The sequence below is a fragment of the Cherax quadricarinatus genome, unplaced genomic scaffold (assembly GCF_038502225.1).
Source record: "Cherax quadricarinatus isolate ZL_2023a unplaced genomic scaffold, ASM3850222v1 Contig155, whole genome shotgun sequence".
Taxonomy (NCBI): domain Eukaryota; kingdom Metazoa; phylum Arthropoda; class Malacostraca; order Decapoda; family Parastacidae; genus Cherax; species Cherax quadricarinatus.
This window is the reverse complement of record NW_027195181.1, coordinates 134,956-162,500: the sequence shown is the minus strand read 5'-3', so window position 1 is coordinate 162,500 and position 27,545 is coordinate 134,956. Positions and strand designations below refer to the sequence as shown.

The window sequence follows — 27,545 nt, the reverse complement described above, 5'->3', positions numbered from 1 at the left end:
TATATATATATATGTATATATATATGTATACTGGACTGCAAAAGCCACTGGCTGGCGACACGTCTACATGAAGAGATATACCCAGGTGTTGCCCACCTGTCTGATTCATCTTATTCACTAATGTAATGTCAAGTTTACACTGGGAAGGTCGAGTAGTCAGAGTGTGAATCTTGATTGCCTGGCATTTCCCACGAACACTTACGGATTTAGCGCCCTCCTTTCCTAAATGTAATGACTATATGAGAGGTATTGGACGCTTAACTTGCCATCCTGTGTATTCTACAGAGTATAAAGCCCCTGGGACTACCCAGGACTACTACTCGACTACCCAGGACTACTACTCGACTACCCAGGGAAAACCATTTATTAGTAAGTACCTCAAGATCAACCTAAATTTATTATCATCATTATATATATATATATATATATATATATATATATATATATATATATATATATATATATATATATATATATATATATATATATATATATATATATATATATATATATATATGCAGAACAAACCACGAGGGGATGAAAACATTAGCTAAAGGCTTTTCACACAGGTGTTTCGTCAGGAGCTATGCAGATGGGTTGAGGAGGAAGCTGTGTCAGTGGTAAGACAGTGTGTGCTGACGCTGGCATCTGCAAGAGTACCTTGCTAAAATGTAACCTAATATAAATATTTCACATCCACATATAAGCTTCATTGTAAAACATTCGTCATTTAATTCATATCTGCATAAATAACACATTACGAGTGTAACCGGATATTAACATGGAAACAGTTCATTACTACTGTAATTTGTTCAGCAATCAAAACTTTGTGGCCCAGTTCCTGGACCCATTATGTACCTCTGTAATGTTGAGGTACAGTTCCTGGACCCATTATGTACCTCTGTAATGTTGAGGTACAGTTCCTGGACCCATTATGTACCTCTGTAATGTTGAGGTACAGTTCCTGGACCCATTATGTACCTCTGTAATGTTGAGGTACAGTTCCTGGACCCATTATGTACCTCTGTAATGTTGAGGTACAGTTCCTGGACCCATTATGTACCTCTGTAATGTTGAGGTACAGTTCCTGGACCCATTATGTACCTCTGTAATGTTGAGGTACAGTTCCTGGACCCATTATGTACCTCTGTAATGTTGAGGTACAGTTCCTGGACCCATTATGTACCTCTGTAATGTTGAGGTACAGTTCCTGGACCCATTATGTACCTCTGTAATGTTGAGGTACAGTCCCTGGACCCATTATGTACCTCTGTAATGTTGAGGTACAGTTCCTGGACCCATTATGTACCTCTGTAATGTTGAGGTACAGTTCCTGGACCCATTATGTACCTCTGTAATGTTGAGGTACAGTTCCTGGACCCATTATGTACCTCTGTAATGTTGAGGTACAGTTCCTGGACCCATTATGTACCTCTGTAATGTTGAGGTACAGTTCCTGGACCCATTATGTACCTCTGTAATGTTGAGGTACAGTCCCTGGACCCATTATGTACCTCTGTAATGTTGAGGTACAGTTCCTGGACCCATTATGTACCTCTGTAATGTTGAGGTACAGTTCCTGGACCCATTATGTACCTCTGTAATGTTGAGGTACAGTCCCTGGACCCGTTATGTACCTCTGTAATGTTGAGGTACAGTCCCTGGACCCGTTATGTACCTCTGTAATGTTGAGGTACAGTCCCTGGACCCATTATGTACCTCTGTAATGTTGAGGTACAGTTCCTGGACCCATTATGTACCTCTGTAATGTTGAAGTACAGTTCCTGGACCCATTATGTACCTCTGTAATGTTGAGGTACAGTTCCTGGACCCATTATGTACCTCTGTAATGTTGAGGTACAGTTCCTGGACCCATTATGTACCTCTGTAATGTTGAGGTACAGTTCCTGGACCCATTATGTACCTCTGTAATGTTGAGGTACAGTCCCTGGACCCATTATGTACCTCTGTAATGTTGAGGTACAGTCCCTGGACCCGTTATGTACCTCTGTAATGTTGAGGTACAGTCCCTGGACCCATTATGTACCTCTGTAATGTTGAGGTACAGTTCCTGGACCCATTATGTACCTCTGTAATGTTGAGGTACAGTTCCTGGACCCATTATGTACCTCTGTAATGTTGAGGTACAGTTCCTGGACCCATTATGTACCTCTGTAATGTTGAGGTACAGTTCCTGGACCCATTATGTACCTCTGTAATGTTGAGGTACAGTTCCTGGACCCATTATGTACCTCTGTAATGTTGAGGTACAGTTCCTGGACCCATTATGTACCTCTGTAATGTTGAGGTACAGTTCCTGGACCCATTATGTACCTCTGTAATGTTGAGGTACAGTTCCTGGACCCGTTATGTACCTCTGTAATGTTGAGGTACAGTTCCTGGACCCATTATGTACCTCTGTAATGTTGAGGTACAGTTCCTGGACCCATTATGTACCTCTGTAATGTTGAGGTACAGTTCCTAGACCCATTATGTACCTCTGTAATGTTGAGGTACAGTCCCTGGATCCACTATGTACCTCTGTAATGTTGAGGTACAGTTCCTGGATCCATTATGTACCTCTGTAATGTTGAGGTACAGTCCCTGGATCCACTATGTACCTCTGTAATGTTGAGGTACAGTTCCTGGATCCATTATGTACCTCTGTAATGTTGACGTACAGTCCCTGGATCCATTATGTACCTCTGTAATGTTGACGTACAGTTCCTGGATCCATTATGTACCTCTGTAATGTTGACGTACAGTTCCTGGATCCATTATGTACCTCTGTAATGTTGACGTACAGTTCCTGGATCCATTATGTACCTCTGTAATGTTGAAGTACAGTTCCTGGACCCATTATGTACCTCTGTAATGATGAGGTACAGTTCCTGGATCCATTATGTACCTCTGTAATGATGAGGTACAGTTCCTGGACCCATTATTTACCTCTGTAATGTTGAGGTACAGTCCCTGGACCCATTATGTACCTCTGTAATGTTGAGGTACAGTTCCTGGATCCATTATGTACCTCTGTAATGATGAGGTACAGTTCCTGGACCCATTATTTACCTCTGTAATGTTGAGGTACAGTTCCTGGACCCATTATGTACCTCTGTAATGTTGAGGTACAGTCCCTGGACCCGTTATGTACCTCTAATGTTGAGGTACAGTCCCTGGACCCATTATGTACCTCTGTAACGTTGAGGTACAGTCCCTGGACCCATTATGTACCTCTGTGTCTGTAATGTTGAGGTACAGTCCTTGGACCCATTATGTACCTCTGTAATGTTGAGGTACAGTCCCTGGGCCCATTATGTACCTCTGTAATGTTGAGGTACAGTTCCTGGATCCATTATGTACCTCTGTAATGTTGAAGTACAGTTCATGGACCCATTATGTACCTCTGTAATGATGAGGTACAGTTCCTGGATCCATTATGTACCTCTGTAATGATGAGGTACAGTTCCTGGACCCATTATTTACCTCTGTAATGTTGAGGTACAGTCCCTGGACCCATTATGTACCTCTGTAATGTTGAGGTACAGTTCCTGGATCCATTATGTACCTCTGTAATGATGAGGTACAGTTCCTGGACCCATTATTTACCTCTGTAATGTTGAGGTACAGTTCCTGGACCCATTATGTACCTCTGTAATGTTGAGGTACAGTTCCTGGACCCATTATGTACCTCTGTAATGTTGAGGTACAGTTCCTGGACCCATTATGTACCTCTGTAATGTTGAGGTACAGTTCCTGGACCCATTATGTACCTCTGTAATGTTGAGGTACAGTTCCTGGACCCGTTATGTACCTCTGTAATGTTGAGGTACAGTTCCTGGACCCATTATGTACCTCTGTAATGTTGAGGTACAGTTCCTGGACCCATTATGTACCTCTGTAATGTTGAGGTACAGTTCCTGGACCCATTATGTACCTCTGTAATGTTGAGGTACAGTCCCTGGATCCACTATGTACCTCTGTAATGTTGAGGTACAGTTCCTGGATCCATTATGTACCTCTGTAATGTTGAGGTACAGTCCCTGGATCCACTATGTACCTCTGTAATGTTGAGGTACAGTTCCTGGATCCATTATGTACCTCTGTAATGTTGAGGTACAGTCCCTGGATCCACTATGTACCTCTGTAATGTTGAGGTACAGTTCCTGGATCCATTATGTACCTCTGTAATGTTGAGGTACAGTTCCTGGATCCATTATGTACCTCTGTAATGTTGAGGTACAGTTCCTGGATCCATTATGTACCTCTGTAATGTTGAAGTACAGTTCCTGGACCCATTATGTACCTCTGTAATGATGAGGTACAGTTCCTGGATCCATTATGTACCTCTGTAATGATGAGGTACAGTTCCTGGACCCATTATTTACCTCTGTAATGTTGAGGTACAGTCCCTGGACCCATTATGTACCTCTGTAATGTTGAGGTACAGTTCCTGGATCCATTATGTACCTCTGTAATGATGAGGTACAGTTCCTGGACCCATTATTTACCTCTGTAATGTTGAGGTACAGTTCCTGGACCCATTATGTACCTCTGTAATGTTGAGGTACAGTCCCTGGACCCGTTATGTACCTCTAATGTTGAGGTACAGTCCCTGGACCCATTATGTACCTCTGTAACGTTGAGGTACAGTCCCTGGACCCATTATGTACCTCTGTGTCTGTAATGTTGAGGTACAGTCCTTGGACCCATTATGTACCTCTGTAATGTTGAGGTACAGTCCCTGGGCCCATTATGTACCTCTGTAATGTTGAGGTAAAGTCCCTGGACCCATTATGTACCTCTGTGCTGCTGAGGTACAGTCCCTGGACCCATTATGTACCTCTGTAACGTTGAGGTACAGTCCCTGGACCGATTATGTACCTCTGTGTCTGTAATGTTGAGGTACAGTCCTTGGACCCATTATGTACCTCTGTAATGTTGAGGTACAGTCCCTGGGCCCATTATGTACCTCTGTAATGTTGAGGTACAGTCCCTGGACCCATTCTGTACATCTGTAATGTTGAGGTACAGTACCTGGACCCATTATGTACCTCTGTAATGTGGAGGTACAGTCCCTGAACCCATTATGTACCTCTGTGATGCTGAGGTACAGTCCCTGGACCCATTATGTGTCTGTGATGTTGAGGTACAGTCCCTGTGCCCATTATGTATCTCTGTGACGTTGAGGTACAGTCCCTGGACCCGTTATGTACCTCTGTAATGTTGAGGTACAGTCCCTGGACCCGTTATGTACCTCTGTAATGTTGAGGTACAGTCCCTGGACCCATTATGTACCTCTGTAACGTTGAGGTACAGTCCCTGGACCCATTATGTACCTCTGTGTCTGTAATGTTGAGGTACAGTCCTTGGACCCATTATGTACCTCTGTAATGTTGAGGTACAGTACCTGGACCCATTATGTACCTCTGTAATGTTGAGCTATAGTCCCTGAACCCATTATGTACCTCTGTGATGCTGAGGTACAGTCCCTGGGCCCATTATGTATATCTGTGACGTTGAGGTACAGTCCCTGGACCCGTTATGTGTCTGTGAAGCTGAGGTACAGTCCCTGGACCCATTATGTGTCTGTGATGCTGAGGTACAGTTCCTGGACCCATTATATACCTCAGTAATGTTTTAACTATCTGTCATGGTAGTGAACAACTTTTGATGTCAAGAATTAAAATCACTTTTTTTCTGTCAGTTCATACCTGATTGCTTTCCATTCCTCAGGTGCTGCGTGACCCTTACAACTTAAGCGCTTATCCATAACTTTAATAAGGTGTTTTGCATCAAGAGACAGATGTAGTAAAATGAGATTCCTAATTACCTACGTTTCGCCCATGTAGTGGCTTTGTCACATCGTTTCAAACTGATAAAACCCACATTATGGGCGAAACATCAATAAAGAATTACGTTATACTGCAGTTTGTCTCGCTTTTTGCCCCCGAGTTTGTGTTTTTACACTATTTCTCTTAAGTGGATGTTGTTGCAGGGTTGGTGACGGTGATGGCTGGGCTGATGAACAGTGGTGTGAGTGTGGCCAGTGTGGTGATGTCTGCTGTCTTCCACCATCCCATACTCACACCATGCCTCACACTTCATGGTAAGTCACACTATATATCAATCTGCTGCAGCCAGAGGTGAATCTACGACTCTAAATACGTTTTATCATTCTCTTAATAATAATAATAATAATAATAATAATAATAATAATAATAATAATAATAATAATAATAATAATAATAATAATAATAATAATAATAATAATAATAATAATAATAATAATAATAATAATAATAATAATAATAATAATAATAATAATAATAATAATAATAATAATAATAATAAAAATAATTATAATAATAATAATCTTTATCTCCACAAGTACATGATACAACTTATACAGACCATAGCTGACATCAATGACATACTACTATATAGAAAGCCCCTTGTTATGCAGAGCATTTCGGGAAAATTAGGTCAGTTTTGTCCCCAGGATGCGACCCACACCAGTCAACTAACACTCAGGTACCTATTTTACTGATCTGGAGATCTGGAGTTTATCTGGAGAGAGTTCCGGGGGTCAACGCCCCCGCGGCCCGGTCTGTGACCAGGCCTCCTTAGGTCAGTGTCCCAGGATGCGACCCACACCAGTCGACTAACACCCAGGTACCCATTTTACTGATGGGGAACATAGACAACAGGTGGAAAGAAACACGTTCAATGTTTCTGCTCTGGCTGGGAATCGAACTCAGGCCCTCACCGTGTGAAGCGAGAGCGTTAACCACCAGGCCACCAGGACAACAGGTGTAAGGAAACACGTCCAATGTTTCCACCCTTGCTGGGAATCGAACCAGGACACTCAGCGTGTGAAGCGAGATTTTTTTACACCAGGCCTGGTGGCCCCGGTGGCTTCCACTGGATTACCCCTCCACCCCTTTAAAAATTATATTTATAGTTACATCCATTACATTACAACCCAACAGACATAACTACTGTAAAAGATTATGTAAACTAAATGAATCACTAGACATTATCTAAGGACATTACTGTTCCTTCAGGAGTTGCCCAGGTGTCTGCAGTGGCAGGAATGGCTGTTTATGCTGATGTCACAGCTCAACTCCAGCATAACTCGCATCAGACCAGGATGCTGCAAGCCGGCAGAAGGAAAAACAGGAAATCCTACCTGATTAGAAAAGAGAAACGAGTTTATCGAAGCCTAAGCATCAATAATTTGAGAGAGAAAACTGGTAACCTAATTCCTCTGGAAGAAGAAGTGATGGGAGAGACTGGTGCATGGTTTTACGTCTCTTGTAAGATATTTACAGCTGTTAGCGTCGCGTTCCTCCTTCCTGTGACCACTGTCGGTAAGTTTCAATTTACATTTTATTTCACATAATTACAATTATTATTATTATTATTATTATAATCAAGGGGAAGCGCTAAACCCGGAGGATTATACAGCGCCTGGGGGGGGGTGGAATGTGGAAGGCATTCAGGCTTAATTCGGGGAACTGGAGCACAGATCCAATTCCCTAAATCAAGAGCCCCTCACCAACATCAAGGAACCTTCCTTGAGGGGAATATATTACAAGAACACCAATGAAAATAAGTCACTTTTGACGTTTTTTTGGGGGGGGAGGGGGGGTTATCCTAGGTAATTTACACATGTTACTATGCTTAAGAATTCGCAAACTGGTAAAACTATTTACAAACATCCATCAGTACACAGCAGGATTCGAACCTGTACACTCTGCGTGGTGCTTTAGTCACTCAGCCAGATCCCAGATAAGACTGGATATCGAAAATGGTTATACTCATAACCACAGTTGTTAAGGTGGTGGAAGGGTAAGCCAGCGAAAGGCTTCGGTCAGATGACCAAAAGCTCCAGCTTTGGGTTATCATATGACTACGACCCGCGTCAGGAAATACTTGTCCTGTTTCCTGACAAATCTTACCTAACTTAATATCCCAGATAAGCATGGGCGCCTAGCCGAAGTTAGACGGTTGTTCTCATACCCTGGCTACACACTCTGCAGAGAGTGCAGGTTCGAGTCCTGCTGTGGACTCAGAGATAATGCTTGTATATCTTACTATGTATAATTGTACTTACGTTGACCTGTACCTAAATCAACTTACATATTTTATTGATTGAAACGTTTCACCCACACAGTAGCTTCTTTAGTCAAATACAGAGGCAGCAGGTGTTGTAGCGAAGTAAAGATGATTTAATTAGTCCATCAGCCTTGGAGAAAAAAATTCGAGGTGGTCAGTCCCTCAATCATAGTCCATACGTAGTTCCAGACTCTGGATCTGAACACTTCTCCAGGCTGAGGGACTGACCACCTCAAATACTATTCCTCCAAGGCTGATGGACTGATTATATCATATTTCCTTCGTTACCACGCCTGCTGCCTCTGCATTTGACTAAAGAAGCCTACTATGTAGGCGAAACGTAAGTACAAGAGTAAATTCTGGGGTAGCTTTGGGTAGTGGTGGTTTTGACAAGGACCTGCCTTGTATGGGCCGGTAGGTCTTCTGCAGTGTTCCTCCATTCCTATGTTCAATCAAGAACAACAATACCGACAGGTTGTTACTGTGTAGGCGAAACGTTTCATAATAAAGATACCTAACTGTTGCATATGTGTCTTACCTAACAAGAACAACAATACCCAGGTGTTGCACATGTGTCTTACTCTTCAAAAATTATGATACTGACTCGCCCATTATCTCATCTCTGTTCCACCCACCATAACTCACTCTGATGAACATCAAAATGGTATACAATACCGACAGGTTGTTAGGTAAGACACATATGCAACAGTTAGACAACTTTATTCCGAAACGTTTCGCCTACACAGTAGGCTTCTTCAGTCGAATACAGAAAGTAGGCAGGAACAGTAGAGATGTGAAGACGATGTAATCAGTCCATCACCCTTAAAGTCGTAGAATTTGAGGTTGTCAGTCCCTCGGCCTGGAGAAGTTCAGTTCCATAGTCAGGAACTATCTGAAGATCAAGCGACAGTACGGAGACTTAAATACTGTCGGAAGGAGAGGTGCAGAGTAGTAGTAGTAGTAGTAGGGAGAGGCAACTGAGAGGTCATGTCCCTCTCAGATCCAACCCTTCTCACTTGAAAAGCTTGTTCAAGGTGTTTTCTGTACCAAGATGCCACGTGTTGCAGTGTCTGACAAGATGAACATCAAAATGGTATACAATACCGACAGGTTGTTAGGTAAGACACATATGCAACAGTTAGGTATCTTTATTTCGAAACGTTTCGCCTACACAGTAGGCTTCTTCAGTCGAGTACAGAAAAGTTGATAGAAGCAGAAGATACTTGAAGACGATGTAATCAGTCCATCAGACAACGGAACAATGTTCTTCTCCAGACTGAGGGACTGACCACCTCAAAACTTTAAGGGTGATGGACTGATTACATCGTCTTCAAGTATCTTCTGCTTCTATCAACTTTTCTGTACTCGACTGAAGAAGCCTACTGTGTAGGCGAAACGTTTCGAAATAAAGATACCTAACTGTTGCATATGTGTCTTACCTAACAATCTGTCGGTATTTTATACCATTTTAATGTTCGTTCAGGTTGTTAGGAAAGACACATATGCAACAGTTAGACAACTTTATTCCGAAACGTTTCGCCTACACAGTAGGCTTCTTCAGTCGAATACAGAAAGTAGGCAGGAACAGTAGAGATGTGCTATTTTCCTTACGTTACATTGTACACAATTTTGATTTTTCTCCCTCATTGCCCATCTCACCTCGTCATTTCACCAATAATTCATCTTCCTCTAGCAAGCGCCTTCCTAAAACTATAAATTGGTGAATTGGGTTTAAATCGTCTCCACACAAGAGGGTCATTAAGGCTGCATGGTACCTATTCATCACTTGCAATTTAATCCCAATATATATATATATATATATATATATATATATATATATATATATATATATATATATATATATATATATATATATATATATATATATATATATATATATATATATATATAATGCCATAAAGCTATCTATTATTGGCATAACATTGTTGGTTGGTTAATTAGGTTTCAAGCCTATCTATTAAAAGAGGATCATTAAGGCTGTATGGTGACCTGTCTCACCACCAGACAAGAATAATTTTAATACCAGAAATAGGGATTTTAATTAAACTCTGAGTGTATAAGCGCTGAGAGAAATATCTCTCAGCGAATATATACTTTGGGAACACGTATGTATTTTTTTGAGTACAGTATGTATACAATATATATTTTTAAGAACTAATGCATTTTAACATTAACATAAACACGTATGTAATAGAAGTTAATTAATTTGTAACGTTATTTTATTATACATAAGTCACCCTCACACAGGAGAGTGGAACCTGTATTAACGTTCAGTGCCCCGTGGCTTGGTCGGTGTCCCGTGGCTTGGTCGGTGTCCCGTGGCTTGGTCGGTGTCCCGTGGCTTGGTCGGTGGCCCGTGGCTTGGTCGGTGCCCCGTGGCTTGGTCGGTGCCCCGTGGCTTGGTCGGTGTCCCGTGGCGTGGTCGGTGCCCCGTGGCTTGGTCGGTGACCCGTGGCTTGGTCGGTGTGGCTTGGTCGGTGCCCCGTGGCTTGGTCGGTGCCCCGTGGCTTGGTCGGTGCCCCGTGGTTTGGTCGGTGCCCCGTGGCTTGGTCGGTGCCCCGTGGCTTGGTCGGTGCCCCGTGGCTTGGTCGGTGCCCCGTGGCTTGGTCGGTGCCCCGTGGCTTGGTCGGTGCCCCGTGGCTTGGTCGGTGCCCCGTGTCTTGGTCGGTGCCCCGTGGCTTGGTCAGTGCCCCGTGGCCTGGTCGGTGTGGCTTGGTCGGTGCCCCGTGGCTTGGTCGGTGCCCCGTGGCTTGGTCGGTGCCCCGTGGCTTGGTCGGTGCCCCGTGGCTTGGTCGGTGTCCCGTGGCTTGGTCGGTGCCCCGTGGCTTGGTCGGTGTCCCGTGGCTTGGTCGGTGCCCCGTGGCTTGGTCGGTGCCCCGTGGCTTGGTCGGTGCCCCGTGGCTTGGTCGGTGCCCCGTGGCTTGGTCGGTGCCCCGTGGCTTGGTCGGTGCCCCGTGGTTTGGTCGGTGTCCCGTGGCTTGGTCGGTGCCCCGTGGCTTGGTCGGTGTCCCGTGGCTTGGTCGGTGTCCCGTGGCTTGGTCGGTGCCCCGTGGCTTGGTCGGTGTCCCGTGGCTTGGTCGGTGCCCCATGGCCTGGTCGGTGCCCCATGGCCTGGTCGGTGCCCTGTGGCCTGGTCGGTGCCCCGTGGCCTGGTCAGTGCCCCGTGGCCTGGTCAGTGCCCCGTGGCCTGGTCGGTGCCCCGTGGCCTGGTCAGTGCCCCGTGGCCTAGTCAGCGCCCCGTGGCCTGGTCAGCGCCCCGTGGCCTGGTCAGTGCCCCGTGGCCTGGTCAGTGCCCCGTGGCCTGGTCAGTGCCCCGTGGCCTGGTCAGTGCCCCGTGGCCTGGTCAGTGCCCCGTGGCCTGGTCAGTGCCCCGTGGCCTGGTCAGTGCCCCGTGGCCTGGTCGGTGCCCCATGACCTGGTCAGTGCCCCGTGGCTTGGTCAGTGCCCCGTGGCCTGGTCGCCAGAGCTCTCGCTTCACATGGCGAGGGGTCTGGGTTCGATTCCCAGCTCGGGTAGAAACATTGAGCGTGTTTCTTTACACCGGTTGTCTATGTTCACCCATCAGTAAAATGGGTGCTAGTAGACTGGTGTGGGTCGCATCCTGGGACACTGACCTAATTTGCGGGAAATGCTGAATATAACAAGCGGCTTTCTATATAGTAGTATGTCACTGATGTCAGCTATGGTCTGTATACCTTGTATCATGCACTGGTAGAAAATAAAGATATTATTATTATTATTATTATTACTATTATTATTATTATTATTATTATTATTATTATTATTATTATTATTATTATTATTATTATTATTATTATTATTATTATTATTATTATTATTATTATTATTATTATTATTATTATTATTATTATTATTATTATTATTATTATTATTATTATTATTATTATTATTATTATTGTTATTATTATTATTATTATTATTATTATTATTATTATTATTATTATTACTGTACAGGTACAGTGATAATCTACTCTGTATGGACGGATCCGTCAGAAAGTTCCAGCCATTACGGAGTCCTGACGAGTTACAGTCGTGTTGTGTTCATCACTTATGATGTTCTCTATCTGGGAATATTTATGGTAATAATATCTTATATTCGTCTATTTCCAAGTTTAGTTTAATAGTTTTGAGATCCAGTACCCATGGTGTAGGTGGTTGTTAAGAGAAACGTTCCGCCTACACAGTAGGCTTCTTCAGTCAAATATAGAGGCTTCAGGTGTAGTGGTGTAATGAAGATGATGTAATCAGTCCTTGGAGAAATAGTATATGAGGAGGTCAGTCCCTCAGTCTACTGTGTAGGCGAAACGTTTTATGAATAAAGATACCCAACTGTTAATCATCAATATGTCTATATTTATACCATTTTGAACATGGATCACAGAGGCAGGTAATGAGTCCAGGGACCTGTGTTCCAGTGTTTTGATAGATAAGCAAATTGTTATGGTAATGAACTATTTACTGGCTAATGAGGTTGGAACAATTATAATGAATTGTTTGTTACAGACCTAATGAGTTCAGGTTAAACTTATTTGCATTTCTTATAAGACTATACCTGGAGTATACCTGGAGAGTGTTTCAGGGGACAGCGCCCCCCAGACCCGGTCCATAACCAGGTATACTGCATAATTTTGACCTTCCCATATATGCTTGGTATAATCAAGATACATGAATGACGCCTCGTTTATTACGGCTCAACGAGCGTTTGTATGAGACAACCAAATTATTTTCTTGACGTTAATACAGCTGACATTCAGTATAATAATTTTCTTAAATCGGTCATTATTATTATTATTATTATTATTATTATTATTATTGTTATTATTATTATTATTATTATTATTATTATTACTGTTATTATATATATATATGTATATATATATATATATATATATATATATATATATATATATATATATATATATGTGTGTAATTATGTTTCTCAAACACCAACGCGAGTGTATATACCTCAGTGACCAGAGTTACGTTACAATATACACATATATATACAAAACAACCACTGGGGGGGGAGGAGGGAGGTGAATGACGGCTTGAGTTATCATTAAAATGGACACCAATGGAAATAAGTTACTGTGTCTTAATATTTTGGGTTATCCTGGGTTCTCTACACATATGCTAATAAGCTTGGTAATCTATATAACTGTATTTGTGTATACCTGAATAAACTTGGTCTGGTGGCTAAAGCTCCCGCTTCACACACGGAGGGCCCGGGTTCGATTCCCGGCGGGTGGAAATTCTGACACGTTTCCTTACACCTGTTGTCCTGTTCACCTAGCAGCAAATAGGTACCTGGGTGTTAGTCGACTGGTGTGGGTCGCATCCTGGGGGACAAGATTAAGGACCCCAATGGAAATAAGTTAGACAGTCCTCGATGACGCACTGACTTTCTTGGGTTATCCTGGGTGGCTAACCCTCCGGGGTTAAAAATCCGAACAAAATCTTCTTCTTCTTCTTCTAATACATCTCCCCCCCCGTGGTTATTTTGCATCCTGTATCACTTGTTCGGGATTTTTATATATTTACATCCAGTTTCCCGTTTTCAGTATTTCTTCTGTGTGAACTCTTGTTCGCCATTATTTGGAGAGGATAAGCAGCCAGCATTATCCACCTCAGACTTGGCCTACATGTATAAAAAATGTGAGAGACGGGCACAGGCCTTCCAGCAGGCCTACAGAAATTGTAAAGTTTCACCTCTTATGGATTATAACAACACTTCCCCAGGTAACATGTACCTTAGGTCTATACTTGAAATATATTTAAAATCACGTCACCTCCCTGTTCAGTCCATCACTCGTTTAGAAAAGTGATGGACTGAACACCGATTCCAGACTGAGGGACTGATTACCTCAAACTCCTCCTCTCCTTGCCCATTTCTACTTTGTATTGGACTGATGAAGCCACTGTGTGGCGAAACGTTTCCTTAATAAAGATTCCCATATGTTGCATAAGTGTTTCATTCTTTACCTTCTCCATAATTACTATTACATTTGCTTTGTTTCGTAAGGTAAAGTCCAGGATCTTCCTTAATTCCAGGTATAACTTAAATCTTTGATGACAATTGTGTTGTAGAGTTCAGACTTCTACAACACATTTATCCTCGAAGATTTGTTAAGTTATACCTTGAATTAAGTAAAGATCCTGGACTTCACCTTACGAAACAGACAAAGAAAATGTGACAAAAAAAGGCACAATACCGTGACTGGAACGATACACAAATAACCCGCACATAAAAGAGAGAAGCTTACGACGACGTTTCGGTCCGACTTGGACCATTGTTGCGCATGTGTCTTAATTTCATCTTGTCGGTATTATATACCATTCTTGTACTACTACTACTACTACTACTACTACTACTACTACTACTACTACTACCACCTCTTCCTGCCTATATATAGCCGTCCTGCTCCACTTCTGGTTAGTGTGACTTTGTAAATGGTCCAAGTCGGACCGAAACGTCGTCGTAAGCTTCTCTCTTTTATGTGCGGGTTATTTGTGTATCGAAAATGTGATAGTAATTATGGATCAGGTAGATTATAGTGGAAAAATGAAGATGTTATTAGGAGACAGGAGAACTTAGGTGCTTCTTAGGATCAGAGTAAGATGAAATTCAATGTTAAAATATTTTACCTACTTAGATTTTTTTAAATTTTGATAAGTGTGGTAATAAGTAAGGAAATCACTGTTGAAAACTTAGGGTTGACGAGCACGTATCGGCCCTTAGACCTCCAAGAAATAATGGTTTATGGGATGTTCAGTGAAGGTGTCTTAAGTGAATGAATTTACATTAATTTTCTTCAAGAAATGTGAGTCTTAGGTCATTCATTGATACATTTAAAACATCGAAGAGTTTGATTTGTTTACAGGTTGGGATTAAATCATTAAAATGACTTCTTTACAGAGGCTTAGAACATCAAAATGACTGACTTCTTTACAGGGGCTTAGAACATCAAAATGACTGACTTCTTTACAGGGGCTTAGAACATCAAAATGACTGACTTCTTTACAGGGGCTTAGAACATCAAAATGACTGACTTCTTTACAGAGGCTTAGAACATCAAAATGACTGACTTCTTTACAGGGGCTTAGAACATCAAAATGACTGACTTCTTTACAGAGGCTTAGAACATCAAAATGACTGACTTCTTTACAGGGGCTTAGAACATCAAAATGACTGACTTCTTTACAGGGGCTTAGAACATCAAAATGATTGCCTTCTGTACAGGGGCTTAGAACATCAAAATGACTGACTTCTTTACAGGGGCTTAGAACATCAAAATGACTGACTTCTTTACAGGGGCTTAGAACATCAAAATGACTGACTTCTTTACAGAGGCTTAGAACATCAAAATGACTGACTTCTTTACAGGGGCTTAGAACATCAAAATGACTGACTTCTTTACAGGGGCTTAGAACATCAAAATGATTGCCTTCTGTACAGGGGCTTAGAACATCAAAATGACTGACTTCTTTACAGGGGCTTAGAACATCAAAATGACTGACTTCTTTACAGGGGCTTAGAACATCAAAATGACTGACTTCTTTACAGGGGCTTAGAACATCAAAATGACTGACTTCTTTACAGAGGCTTAGAACATCAAAATGACTGACTTCTTTACAGGGGCTTAGAACATCAAAATGACTGACTTCTTTACAGGGGCTTAGAACATCAAAATGACTGACTTCTTTACAGAGGCTTAGAACATCAAAATGACTGACTTCTTTACAGGGGCTTAGAACATCAAAATGACTGACTTCTTTACAGGGGCTTAGAACATCAAAATGATTGCCTTCTGTACAGGGGCTTAGAACATCAAAATGACTGACTTCTTTACAGGGGCTTAGAACATCAAAATGACTGACTTCTTTACAGGGGCTTAGAACATCAAAATGACTGACTTCTTTACAGGGGCTTAGAACATCAAAATGACTGACTTCTTTACAGAGGCTTAGAACATCAAAATGACTGACTTCTTTACAGGGGCTTAGAACATCAAAATGACTGACTTCTTTACAGGGGCTTAGAACATCAAAATGACTGACTTCTTTACAGAGGCTTAGAACATCAAAATGATTTCATTCTGTACAGGGGCTTAGATAATCAAAATGACTGTCTTCTTTAGAGGTTGAACTTAAAAAAATAAAAATTAACTGACTTCTTCCCAAGGTTGGGCATGGTTAGGACGTCTGACAGGAGTCATCTGTGCATTATGGGTATCTCTGGGCATTCCTGTCAGCATTATTGGATGCTCCTACCTTGATTCCTGCCCCACACATCCACTACTGTCAACCTGGCTCATTGTTCAAGGTAAACACACCAATTGATTATTATTATTATCATCAAAACGAAGGCACTCAACAGACACCAGCTGAAAGGAACATATTATAGACTTGGCGAATATAAAACGTCACTCCTGTCACCCAATTATTTCATAAAAAAAAATTACTAAAAACGTATGGAAGAGACATAGAAATCCATCTTACACTTAAGCAAGTAAATAATTGTATTTAGACACAGGTACACATATGTACATTTATCATGCAAAGTATAAATAGTTGAGGATAACCCAAAAAAGTCACTGTCTGACTTTTTAGGGTTATCCTGGGTAATTTACACTATGATAATTGTACCTATGTATACCTGTGCCTAAACAAACATGTTTACATACACACACCTTAAAATGTGTAATCAGTTTTGCTATAATGTCTTCGTTTCACCCTTTTTTTTCCTGAATCTCTGAGGTTCACTGATGGTGCGACAGGTGGGGCCACAATGGCCAGTGTGTTGGCCACTCTACCAGGATATTACTGCTGGAGGATAAGCAGGAGCAGCAGTAACCTCCTTGTTCTCCTGCTAACACCTGCTGCACTCCTAGTAGGCTTTCTGTTGCTGTGGCCTGCTATAGGTATGTACGTCTGTTGCTGTGGCCTGCCATAGGTATGTACGTCTGTTGCTGTGGCCTGACATAGGTATGTACGTCTGTTGCTGTGGCCTGCCATAGGTATGTACGTCTGTTGCTGTGGCCTGACATAGGTATGTACGTCTGTTGCTGTGGCCTGCCATAGGTATGTACGTCTGTTGCTGTGGCCTGACATAGGTATGTACGTCTGTTGCTGTGGCCTGCCATAGGTATGTACGTCTGTTACTGTGGCCTGCCATAGGTATGTATGTCTGTTGCTGTGGCCTGCTATAGGTATGTACGTCTGTTGCTGTGGCCTGCCATAGGTATGTATGTCTGTTGCTGTGGCCTGCCATAGGTATGTATGTCTGTTGCTGTGGCCTGCTATAGGTATGTACGTCTGTTGCTGTGGCCTGCCATAGGTATGTATGTCTGTTGCTGTGGCCTGCCATAGGTATGTACGTCTGTTGCTGTGACCTGACATAGGTATGTACGTCTGTTGCTGTGGCCTGCCATAGGTATATACTTCTGTTGCTATGGCCTGCTATAGGTATGTATGTCTGTTGCTGTGGCCTGCCATAGGTATGTACGTCTGTTGCTGTGGCCTGCCATATGTATGTACGTCTGTTGCTGTGGCCTGCCATAGGTATGTACGTCTGTTGCTGTGGCCTGACATAGGTATGTATGTCTGTTGCTGTGGCCTGCCATAGGTATGTATGTCTGTTGCTGTGGCCTGCCATAGGTATGTACGTCTGTTGCTGTGGCCTGCCATAGGTATGTAGGTCTGTTGCTGTGGCCTGACATAGGTATGTACGTCTGTTGCTGTGCCTGCTAATGGTATGTATGTCTGTTGCTGTGGCCTGACATAGGTATGTACGTCTGTTGCTGTGGCCTGACATAGGTATGTACGTCTGTTGCTGTGGTCTGCTATAGGTATGTATGTCTGTTGCTGTGGCCTGCCATAGGTATGTACGTCTGTTGCTGTGGCCTGCCATAGGTATGTACGTCTGTTGCTGTGGCCTGCCATAGGTATATACTTCTGTTGCTATGGCCTGCTATAGTCAGGTATGTCTGTTGCAGTGACCTGCTATAGTACTCACCTAATTGTGGTTGCAGGGGTCGAGACTCGGCTTCTGGCCCCGCCTCTTCACTGAGTGCTACTAGGTCCTTTCCCTGCTCCATGAGCTTCGTCATACCTTATCTTAAAGCTATGTATGGTTCCTGCCTTCACTACCTCATTTGCTAGGCTATTCCACTTCCTGACAACTCTATGACTGAAGAAATACTTCCTAACATCTATTTGACTCATCTGGGTCTTCAGCTTCCAATTGTGACCCCTTGTTTCTGTGTCCCCTCTCTGGAACATCCTGTCTCTGTCCACCTTGTCTATTCCACGCAGTATTTTGTATGTTGTTATCATGTCTCCCCTAACCCTCCTGTCCTCCAGTGTCGTCAAGCCAATTTCCCTCAACCTTTCTTCGTAGGACATTCCCCTTAGCTCTGGAACTAACTTTGTCGCAAACCTTTGCACTTTCTCTAATTTCTTGACGTGCTTGATCAAGTGTGGGTTCCAAACAGGTGCTGCATATTTCAATATGGGCCTGACGTACACAGTGTACAGTGTCTTGAACGATTCCTTACTAAGGTATCGGAACGCTATTCTCAGGTTTACCAGGCGCCCATATGCTGCAGCAGTTATCTGGTTGAAGTGTGCTTCCGGAGACATGCTCGGTGTTATACTCACCCCAAGATCTTTCTCCTTGAGCGAGGTTTGCAGTCTTTGTCCGCCTAGTTTATACTCTGTCTGCGGTCTTCTTTGCTCTTCCCCGATCTTCATGACTACATTTGGTAGGGTTAAATTCTAGAAGCCAGTTGCTGGACCAGGTGTCCAGCCTGTCCAGGTCTCTTTGGAGTCCTGCCTGATCCTCATCTGATTTAATTCTTCTCATTAACTTCACATCATCTGTGAACAGGGACACTTCTGAGTCTAACCCTTCCATCATGTCATTTACTTATACCAGAAATAGCACTGGTCCTAGAACCGACCCCTGTGGGACCCCGCTCGTCACAGGTGCCCACTGTAATACCTCAATACGTACCATGATTCGTTGTTGCCTCCCTGTCAGGTATTCTCTGATCCATTGAAGTGCCCTTCCTGTTATACGTGCCTGATCCTATAGCTTTTGCATCAATCTCCTGTGAGGAATTGTGTCGAAGGTCTTGTTGCAGTCCAAGAAGATGCAATCAACCCACTCCTCTCTCTCGTGTCTTACTTCTGTTACTTTATCATAAAACTCCAGTAGGTTTGTGACACAGGATGTTATTTTATTATCACACCGGCCGATTCCCACCAAGGCAGGGTGGCCCGAAAAAGAAAAACTTTCACCATCATTCACTCCATCACTGTCTTGCCAGAAGGGTGCTTTACACTACAGTTTTTAAACTGCAACATTAACACCCCTCCTTCAGAGTGCAGGCACTGTACTTCCCATCTCCAGGACTCAAGTCCGGCCTGCCGGTTTCCCTGAATCCCTTCATAAATGTTACTTTGCTCACACTCCAACAGCACGTCAAGTATTAAAAACCATTTGTCTCCATTCACTCCTATCAAACACGCTCACGCATGCCTGCTGGAAGTCCAAGCCCCTCACACACAAAAGAATCTTTCCTCCGTAAGCCATGCGTGTCGTATGAGGCGACTAAAATGCCGGGAGCAATGGGCTAGTAACCCCTTCTCCTGTATACAATTACTAAAAAAGAGAAGAAGAAAAACTTTATAAAACACAGGATGTACCTTCCATAAAACTGTGCTGGTTGGCATTTATACTCTTGTTTTGTTCCAGGTGCTCCACCACTCTCCTCCTAATAATCTTCTCCATTACTTTGCATACTATGCACGTCAGTGACACTGGTCTATAGTTTAGTGCCTCTTTTCTGTCTCCTTTTTTAAATATGGGTACTACATTTGCCGTCTTCCATACCTCAGGTAGTTGCCCAGCTTCAAGGGATGTATTGAATATTGTGGTTAGTGGCACACACACAACATTTCTGCTCCCTCTCTAAGGACCCACTGGGAGATGTTGTCTGGTCCCATTGCCTTTGAGGTATTAAGGTCCCTTAGCAGCTTCTTCACCACCTCCTCAGTTGTGTGTATGTCATCTAACACTTGTTGAAATATTCCTTGTTGGCGTCCCCCTCTGTTCTGTCTACCCAGACGCCTTCCTGTCATGTATGTCTGTTGCAGTGGCCTGCTATAGTCATGTATGTCTGTTGCAGTGACCTGCTATAGTCATGTATGTCTGTTGCAGTGGCCTGCTATAGTCAAGTAAGTCTGTTACTGTGGCCTGCTATAGTCAAGTAAGTCTGTTGCAGTGGCCTGCTATAGTCATGCAAGTCTGTTACTGTGGCCTGCTATAGTCAAGTAAGTCTGTTGTAGTGGCCTGCTATAGTCATGTAAGTCTGTTACTGTGGCCTGCTATAGTCATGTAAGTCTGTTACTGTGGCCTGCTATAGTCATGTAAGTCTGTTACTGTGGCCTGCTATAGTCATGTAAGTCTGTTACTGTGGCCTGCTATAGTCATGTAAGTCTGTTACTGTGGCCTGCTATAGTCATGTAAGTCTGTTACTGTGGCCTGCTATAGTCAAGTAAGTCTGTTGCAGTGGCCTGCTATAGTCATGTAAGTCTGTTACTGTGTACTCACCTAATTGTGGTTGCAGGGGTCAAGACTCAGCTCCTGGCCCAGCCTCTTCACTGATCGCTACTAGGTTCTCTCTCTCTCTGCTTCCTGAGCCTTGTCATACCTCCTCTTAAAGCTATGTATGGTTCCTGCCTCCACTACCTGGAGAGACCTGGAGAGAGTTCCGGGAGTCAATGCCCCCACGGCCCGGTCTGTGACCAGGCCTCACGGTGGATCAGGGCCTGATCAACCTGGCTGTTACTGCTAGCCGCACGCAATTCAACGTACAAACCACAAGCCGGCTGGTAAGCTAGCGACTTTAGGTGCCTGTCCAGTGCCTGCTTGAAGACAGCCAGGGGTCTATTGGTAATCCCCCTTATGTATGCTGGGAGGCAGTTGAACAGTCTTTGGCCCCTGACACTTAATGTGTTGTCTCTTAACGTGCTAGTAGCACCCCTGCTTATTTATTTATTTATTTTATTTATTTCTTTGCAAATAGTACATTGAGATTATATATTTACAATAATGGGTTGCAATGCAGAGAGAGCCTCTATTATGCCTAGGCATTATGGGCCGACTTAACATTACTGGTTTACTGACTACTTAACACTAAGAATTATATCGTAGTTGTACAGTAGATTATTAATTATATCATCGTTGTACAGTAGGTTATTAATTATAAGTGAATCTAATTTATATAAGACAAAAGATATATTCATATATTCGAAAATGTTTTTTGTGAAAACAATGATTCAAATTATATTCCTGTCAACAGTGGATAAAAGGTTCAAAGTGATTGTTGAAATTATGTGGGAGTACATAGGTGAGTAAGTGTGTACTGAGTATTTAGCGTTTAGTCTAGGGTGTCTTTTGAGAAGAGTCTTAAACTGATTTTCAGACCGGGTTACTTTAATATCTTCTGGTAATGAATTCCATATTTTAGGGCCCTTTATGTGCATAGAGTTTTTACACAGTGTGATAAGGACACGAGTTATATCAAAAAGAGATCTATGCCTTGTGTTGTGGTCATGTGTCCTGTTTAAGTTGGTGAGAAGTTTGAGTGGAGGGTTTATATTTGCGTGTATTGTTCTGTGTATGTAGTAGGCACATGAATAAGTATGGATGTTCTTAATGGTGAGCAGATTCAGACTTTTGAAAATTGGTGGAGTATGCTGGTGGGAGTGGGAATTTGTTATCATTCTTACTGCTGCCTTTTGCTGGGTTATTAGAGGTCTTAGGTGATTTAATGTTGTTGATCCGCACACACAAATTCCATATGTAAGATAAGGGTATATGAGTGAATGGTACAATGTCAGGAGAGCTGATTGTGGAACGTAGTGCCTTATCTTTGATAGTATGCCTACAGCCTTGGAGATTTTCTTGATTTGTTGTATGTGTCCGGAACTTAAGGCTACTGTCAAGGTGGATACCTAGGAATTTTTCCCTCTGTGAGTCTTGTGACTGATGATCCATTTAGTGTTATGTTAATTGGATCATTTGCAGCTTTGTTTCCAAACTGAATGAAATAGGTTTTATCAATGTTCAGGGTAAGTTTGTTAGAAATCATCCAGGCAGATATTTTCTGTAATTCAGCATTGACTGTGTTTGCTAGTATGACTGTGTTTGGGTGGGAAAAGACATATGTAGTGTCATCTGCAAATAATATGGGTTTGAGTAGCTGTGATGCATTCGGTAGATCATTGATGTAAATGAGAAAGAGGAGTGGTCCAAGGACGCTTCCCTGTGGGACTCCTACTGTGATTGGTTGGGTGGAAGAGTTTGAATCATTTGCATACACATATTGAGTTCTGCTACTAAGGTATGATTTTAGGTAGTTGAGGGAGTGGCCTCTGATACTATAGTGCATTAATTTGGAGTACAGCAGTTCATGGTCGACTGTATCAAAAGCTATACGTAAATCAATGAAAATGCCCAGCGGGACTTCTTTCTTTTCGAGTGTGGTATATATTAGTTCTAACATGTGTATGATAGCATCATTTGTGCTTTTGTTATTTCTGAATCCAAACTGGCAAGGGTTTAATATGTTGTGTGAGACGAGCTAGGAATAGATCCGTCTATGAATTAATTTTTCAAAGATTTAGAGAGCAGTGATAAGTTAGATATTGGTCTATAGTTATTCAAGTCAGCTTGGACACCTCCTTTATGGATCAGAGTGACCCTCGCTATTTTGAGGATTGTTGGGAAGGTAGATGATTCAATGGATTTGTTAGAGTTTTGTAATAATTGGTGACAATACTTGAGAAGCTTTTTTGTACATAAAAGCAGGCAAGTTGTTTATGTCTCCTGCCTTGTTTTTAAGGGTGTTGATGATGAGTGAGACTTCTAGTGGGTTGGTTGGAGCTAGGAATAGCGTATTTGGGTAGGTACCTATGAGGTAGTCTGATGGATGGGTGATTGAGCTTGGTATTTTGTTCGCTAGATTTTTTCCTATGGTGGAGAAGAAAACATTGAGTCTGTTTGCTGTTTCAGTAGGTGTGAGTAGGGGTTCATCTGATTTTGTTAGTTTGATTGTTTTGTTTTTGGATAACTTTTTAGTTCCAAGAATTTCAGATAGAGTTTTCCAGGTCTTTGTCATATCACCTTTGATGTTATGTAATCTATTTTCATAAGTACATTTTTTTAGATCTTCTTATCAGGCTGGAAAGAGCTGACGAGTAACTTTTTGATTGTTCTCTTAGTTATATGGCTGTATAGCCCTTGTGGCTTAGCGCTTCTTTTTGATTATAATAATAATAATCTTAGTTATATGACCCATTCTAAGATGTTTTTCATATTTGTGCTTTGTGTTAATGGATTTGAGGATGCTGGGTGTTAGCCAGGGATTATTCAGTATCTTTGCTGTGATCTGTTTAGTTTTTTGGGGCAATGTTTGTTGTAGACGCAATGGGCTTTTTTTAGAAAATTATTTATACATTCATTCATATCTGTATATGTTTCGAGCTCATTTTGCCAACTGATGTTATTCATAGCTGCTATAAAGTTGTTAACTGCTGTCTTGTTATGTAGTGTGAAGGTTACTTTAGTAATGTCTTGTTGCAATTTACCTAGATTAGTTATGAGAAAGGTTGGGTAGTGGTCTGTAGTGTTGTCTGTGATTATGCCTGATTTTAAAGGGGATATGGTGTTAGTCCAGACGTGGTCTATTAACGAGACACTTGTCTCGGTGATTCTTGTAGGCTTAGATATTGTTGGTAGCAACAGGCAGTTGCTTATAGTGTTTGTGAATTCGGTTATTCCACTTCCTGACAACTCTATGACTGAAGAAATACTTCCTAACATCCCTGTGACTCGTCTGAGTCTTCAACTTCCAATTGTGACCCCTTGTTTCTGTCTCCCCTCACTGGAACATCCTGTCTCTCTCCACCTCATCTATTCCATGCAATATTTTGTAGGTCATTATCATGTCTTCCCTGACCCTCCTGTCCTCCAGTATCGTCAGTCCGATTTCCCTCAACCTTTCTTCGTAGGACATTCCTCAGAGCTCCGGAACTAGCCTTGTTGCAAACTTTTGTACTTTCTCTAATTTCTTGATGTGCTTGACCAGGTGTGGATTCAAAACTGTTGCTGCATACTCCAGTATGGGCCTGACGCACACAGTGTACAGTGTCTTGCTGTAGTCATGTATGTCTTACTGTGGCTTGCTATAGACATGTATGTTTGTTGCTGCGGCCTGTCATTAGGTATGTTCACCTTTATGCATTTTCATTTTTTACTATCATTATTATAATCACGGGAAAGTGTTAAACCCATATGGGCTATATAGCACTTGTGCAGTGTTATATTATAAACACTAAACCCACATGGGTCATACAGCACTGAGGGAGGGAGGCAGGGGCTAGTATGAATCTAATCCTAATGTCAGAGGTGGTACAATAGGTTGTTGGTCTCTGTTTAAAAAAAAAGATGAAGAATTGAGACACTTATGCAACATACGGGAATCTTTATTGAAGAAACGTTTCGCCACACACTGGCTTCATCAGTCCAATACAAAGTAGAAATGGGTAAGGAGAGGAGTTTGAGGTAATCAGTCCCTCAACCTGGAATCGATGTGTTCAGTTCATCACTCTTGTAGGAAGTACAGCATAGGGCCAGAGAGGCAGCTTATATACTGCAGTCAGCTGAGTCGAAGCAGGAGGCAGGATCACAGTGGGACCTGCCACCTCCTTACCCATTTCTACTTTGTATTGGACTGATGAAGCCATTGTGTGGCGAAACGTTTCTTCAATAAAGATTCCCATATGTTGCATAAGTGTCTCAATTCTTCAAGTTTTCGGTTTTCAAAACCATTCATCACATCTGTGATGAATGAATTGTCCAACCTTAGGACGACGACCTACTTACACTAGTGGCAGGTCCCACTGTGATCCCACCTCCTCCTGCTTCGACTCATCTGACTGCCGTATATAAGCCACCTCTCTGGCCCTATGCTGTACTTCCTACAAGAGTGATGGACTGAACACATTGATTCCAGGTTGAGGGACTGCTTACCTCAAACTCCTCCTCTCCTTACCCATTTCTACTTTGTATTGGACTGATGAAGCCACTGTGTGGTGAAACATTTCTTTAGTAAAGATTCCCATTTGTTGCATAAGTGTCTCAATTCTTCAAGTTGTCAGTTTTCAAAACCATTCATCACAAAAAAAAGATGGAGCTGGACAGGCACCTAAAGTCTGTATCTGACCAGTCGGGTTGTGGTTTGTATGTTGGATTATGTGCATCCAGCAGTAATAGCCTGGTTGATCAGGTCCTGATCCACTGTGAGGCCTGGTCATGGAGAGGCGTTGACCCCCAGAACATCCTCCAGGTAAGGAAGGCCCTTCAGGGTCAAAGCTAGTGAACTACAGTTGTGACTTGGCAGTTCAGCTCGAGTTGCTGGGCACTTCTCCATGTGGGATTCATAAAAAAGTTGTGTATGTCCAGTTTGCAATCATGCAAGTGTAGTTTCCCAAAAATTGCCAGCTTTGGGAAGGAGGCCAGAAACTCCTTTGTTGCTTGATGCAAAACTGTTGCATTCTAACTAAAGATGGTTTTTCTTAGCAGCAGCTTTGTAGCTGGTGAAAATACAAGAAAACAGCCTGAGAAATGAAGACCGTCTGCAGGAAACTGGCAAGTCGTGAATACCAGATCAAGTGGTTGAGTCCGCATGTTTATTGCCCTGATCATTGTGTCAGAGACAAGCAAAAAAAATTTCTTTGTGTTTACTAGAAATGCAACATAACCATTGATGTATATGAAGGACAATTAGACAAGGTTGGTTAGTTAGTGTATTATCTCTATTATGCACCACATACCCATCCTGAGGGCAGTAGTCAAAAGATTACAGAGGTAAATAATGGGTCCAGAGACTGGGCCCCAAAGTTTTAATAGCTGAACAAGTTACAAAGGTAATGAACTCCAGGTAGATCTGGTCATAATCATGACAAGTTATGAGACAAGGAAAGTCAAATTTCTGGATAGCTTGTGATACACTTTGGGAGTCAGTTACAATGAATGATGAGGCATAGTTGCAATGTGTATGATTATTATTGGTTTAGAAAGACACATAAGCAAACACTATAACATATTTATTAGAAAACGTTTCGGTCCTGGGACCTTGATCACTTCTAACATACAGAGGTAGAAAGACATTATATATAGGCGGTGAGTGAGGTGTGACGCACGTGACCTGAGGAATGTCATAAGAACATAAGAATGGAGGAACACTGTAGAAGGCCTACTGGCCCATGCGAGGCAGGTCCTTATCAAAAACAACCTCTGCCTATGATGAGGACGGGTAGACGATGAAATCATGTGACTCCTGTGTTGTGCAAAGAAAGGTATAAAATACCGACAATATGAAAGTTAAGACACATGTGCAACATCTGGATATCTTTATTGTAGTAGACGTCTCTTTGGGAAGGACCTACTTCCACTGGGGAATCCCGCCTACCAGTGACTGACCTCGTCTGCTGCCCGTCCCATTCACTGACGCCTATAAAAAGCGCCAGTCTTCTTGCCTTTGCTCCAGACTCTCCTCCACCACGATGCTGTGAACACTAACTCCAAGGCCGAGGGACTGATTACCTCATCTTTTGTATATAGTTCTACTGTCTTCCTATTATGTCCTAGAATCTGTATTGATAAAGCCACTGGATGGCGAAACGTCTACTACAATAAAGATATCCAGATGTTGCACATGTGTCTTGACTCCTGTGTTGTTGGGTTGGTGCTGCTTAAGTATCATGTATGCCAATGTTTTTGAAATTTTGTAGTTTCCAGTGGAAACTACAGCAACACTGGAAACTACAAAATTTCAAAAACATTGGCATACATGATACTTAAGCAGCACCAACCCAACAACACAGGAGTCACATGATTTCATCGTCTACCCGTCCTCATCATAGGCAGAGGTTGTTTTTGATAAGGACCTGCCTCGCATGGGCCAGTAGGCCTTCTACAGTGTTCCTCCATTCTTATGTTCTTATGACATTCCTCAGGTCACGTGCGTCACACCTCACTCTCCGCCTATATATAATGTCTTCCTACCTCTGTATGTTAGAAGTGATCAAGGTCCCAGGACCGAAACGTTTTCTAATAAATATGTTATAGTGTTTGCTTACGTGTCTTTCTAAACCAACTTGTCGGTATTTATTACCAAGGTTTATACCATGATTATTATTATAATCAAAAAGAGGCACTAAACCTACAAAGATCATATAGTCAATATGTATGATGGTGGTGAGAACTGCGTATAATCCGCCGTGAAAATGCTGGCCAACTCTAGTAAATA

The 27,545-nt window shown here is 42.4% G+C and overlaps 1 protein-coding gene across 4 annotated transcripts in view; it reads left to right on the top strand.

Moving 5' to 3' along the window:
- LOC128703796 (uncharacterized) overlaps positions 1 to 27,545 on the top strand; it is a 32,594-nt gene that overhangs the window by 3,236 nt on the left and 1,813 nt on the right. For 2 of the 4 annotated variants that reach the window (XM_070080121.1, XM_070080120.1), the window contains exons 3-9: positions 286 to 369; positions 5,999 to 6,109; positions 7,068 to 7,373; positions 12,118 to 12,242; positions 13,725 to 13,902; positions 16,346 to 16,486; positions 16,941 to 17,084. In XM_070080121.1, the coding sequence (XP_069936222.1) occupies positions 286 to 369; positions 5,999 to 6,109; positions 7,068 to 7,373; positions 12,118 to 12,242; positions 13,725 to 13,902; positions 16,346 to 16,486; positions 16,941 to 17,084 (1,089 nt within the window). Of the gene's footprint in view, positions 1 to 285; positions 370 to 5,998; positions 6,110 to 7,067; positions 7,374 to 12,117; positions 12,243 to 13,724; positions 13,903 to 16,345; positions 16,487 to 16,920; positions 17,085 to 27,545 lie in introns of all 4 variants that reach the window. The other 2 variants (XR_011391081.1, XM_070080122.1) reach the window with 2 other exon arrangements.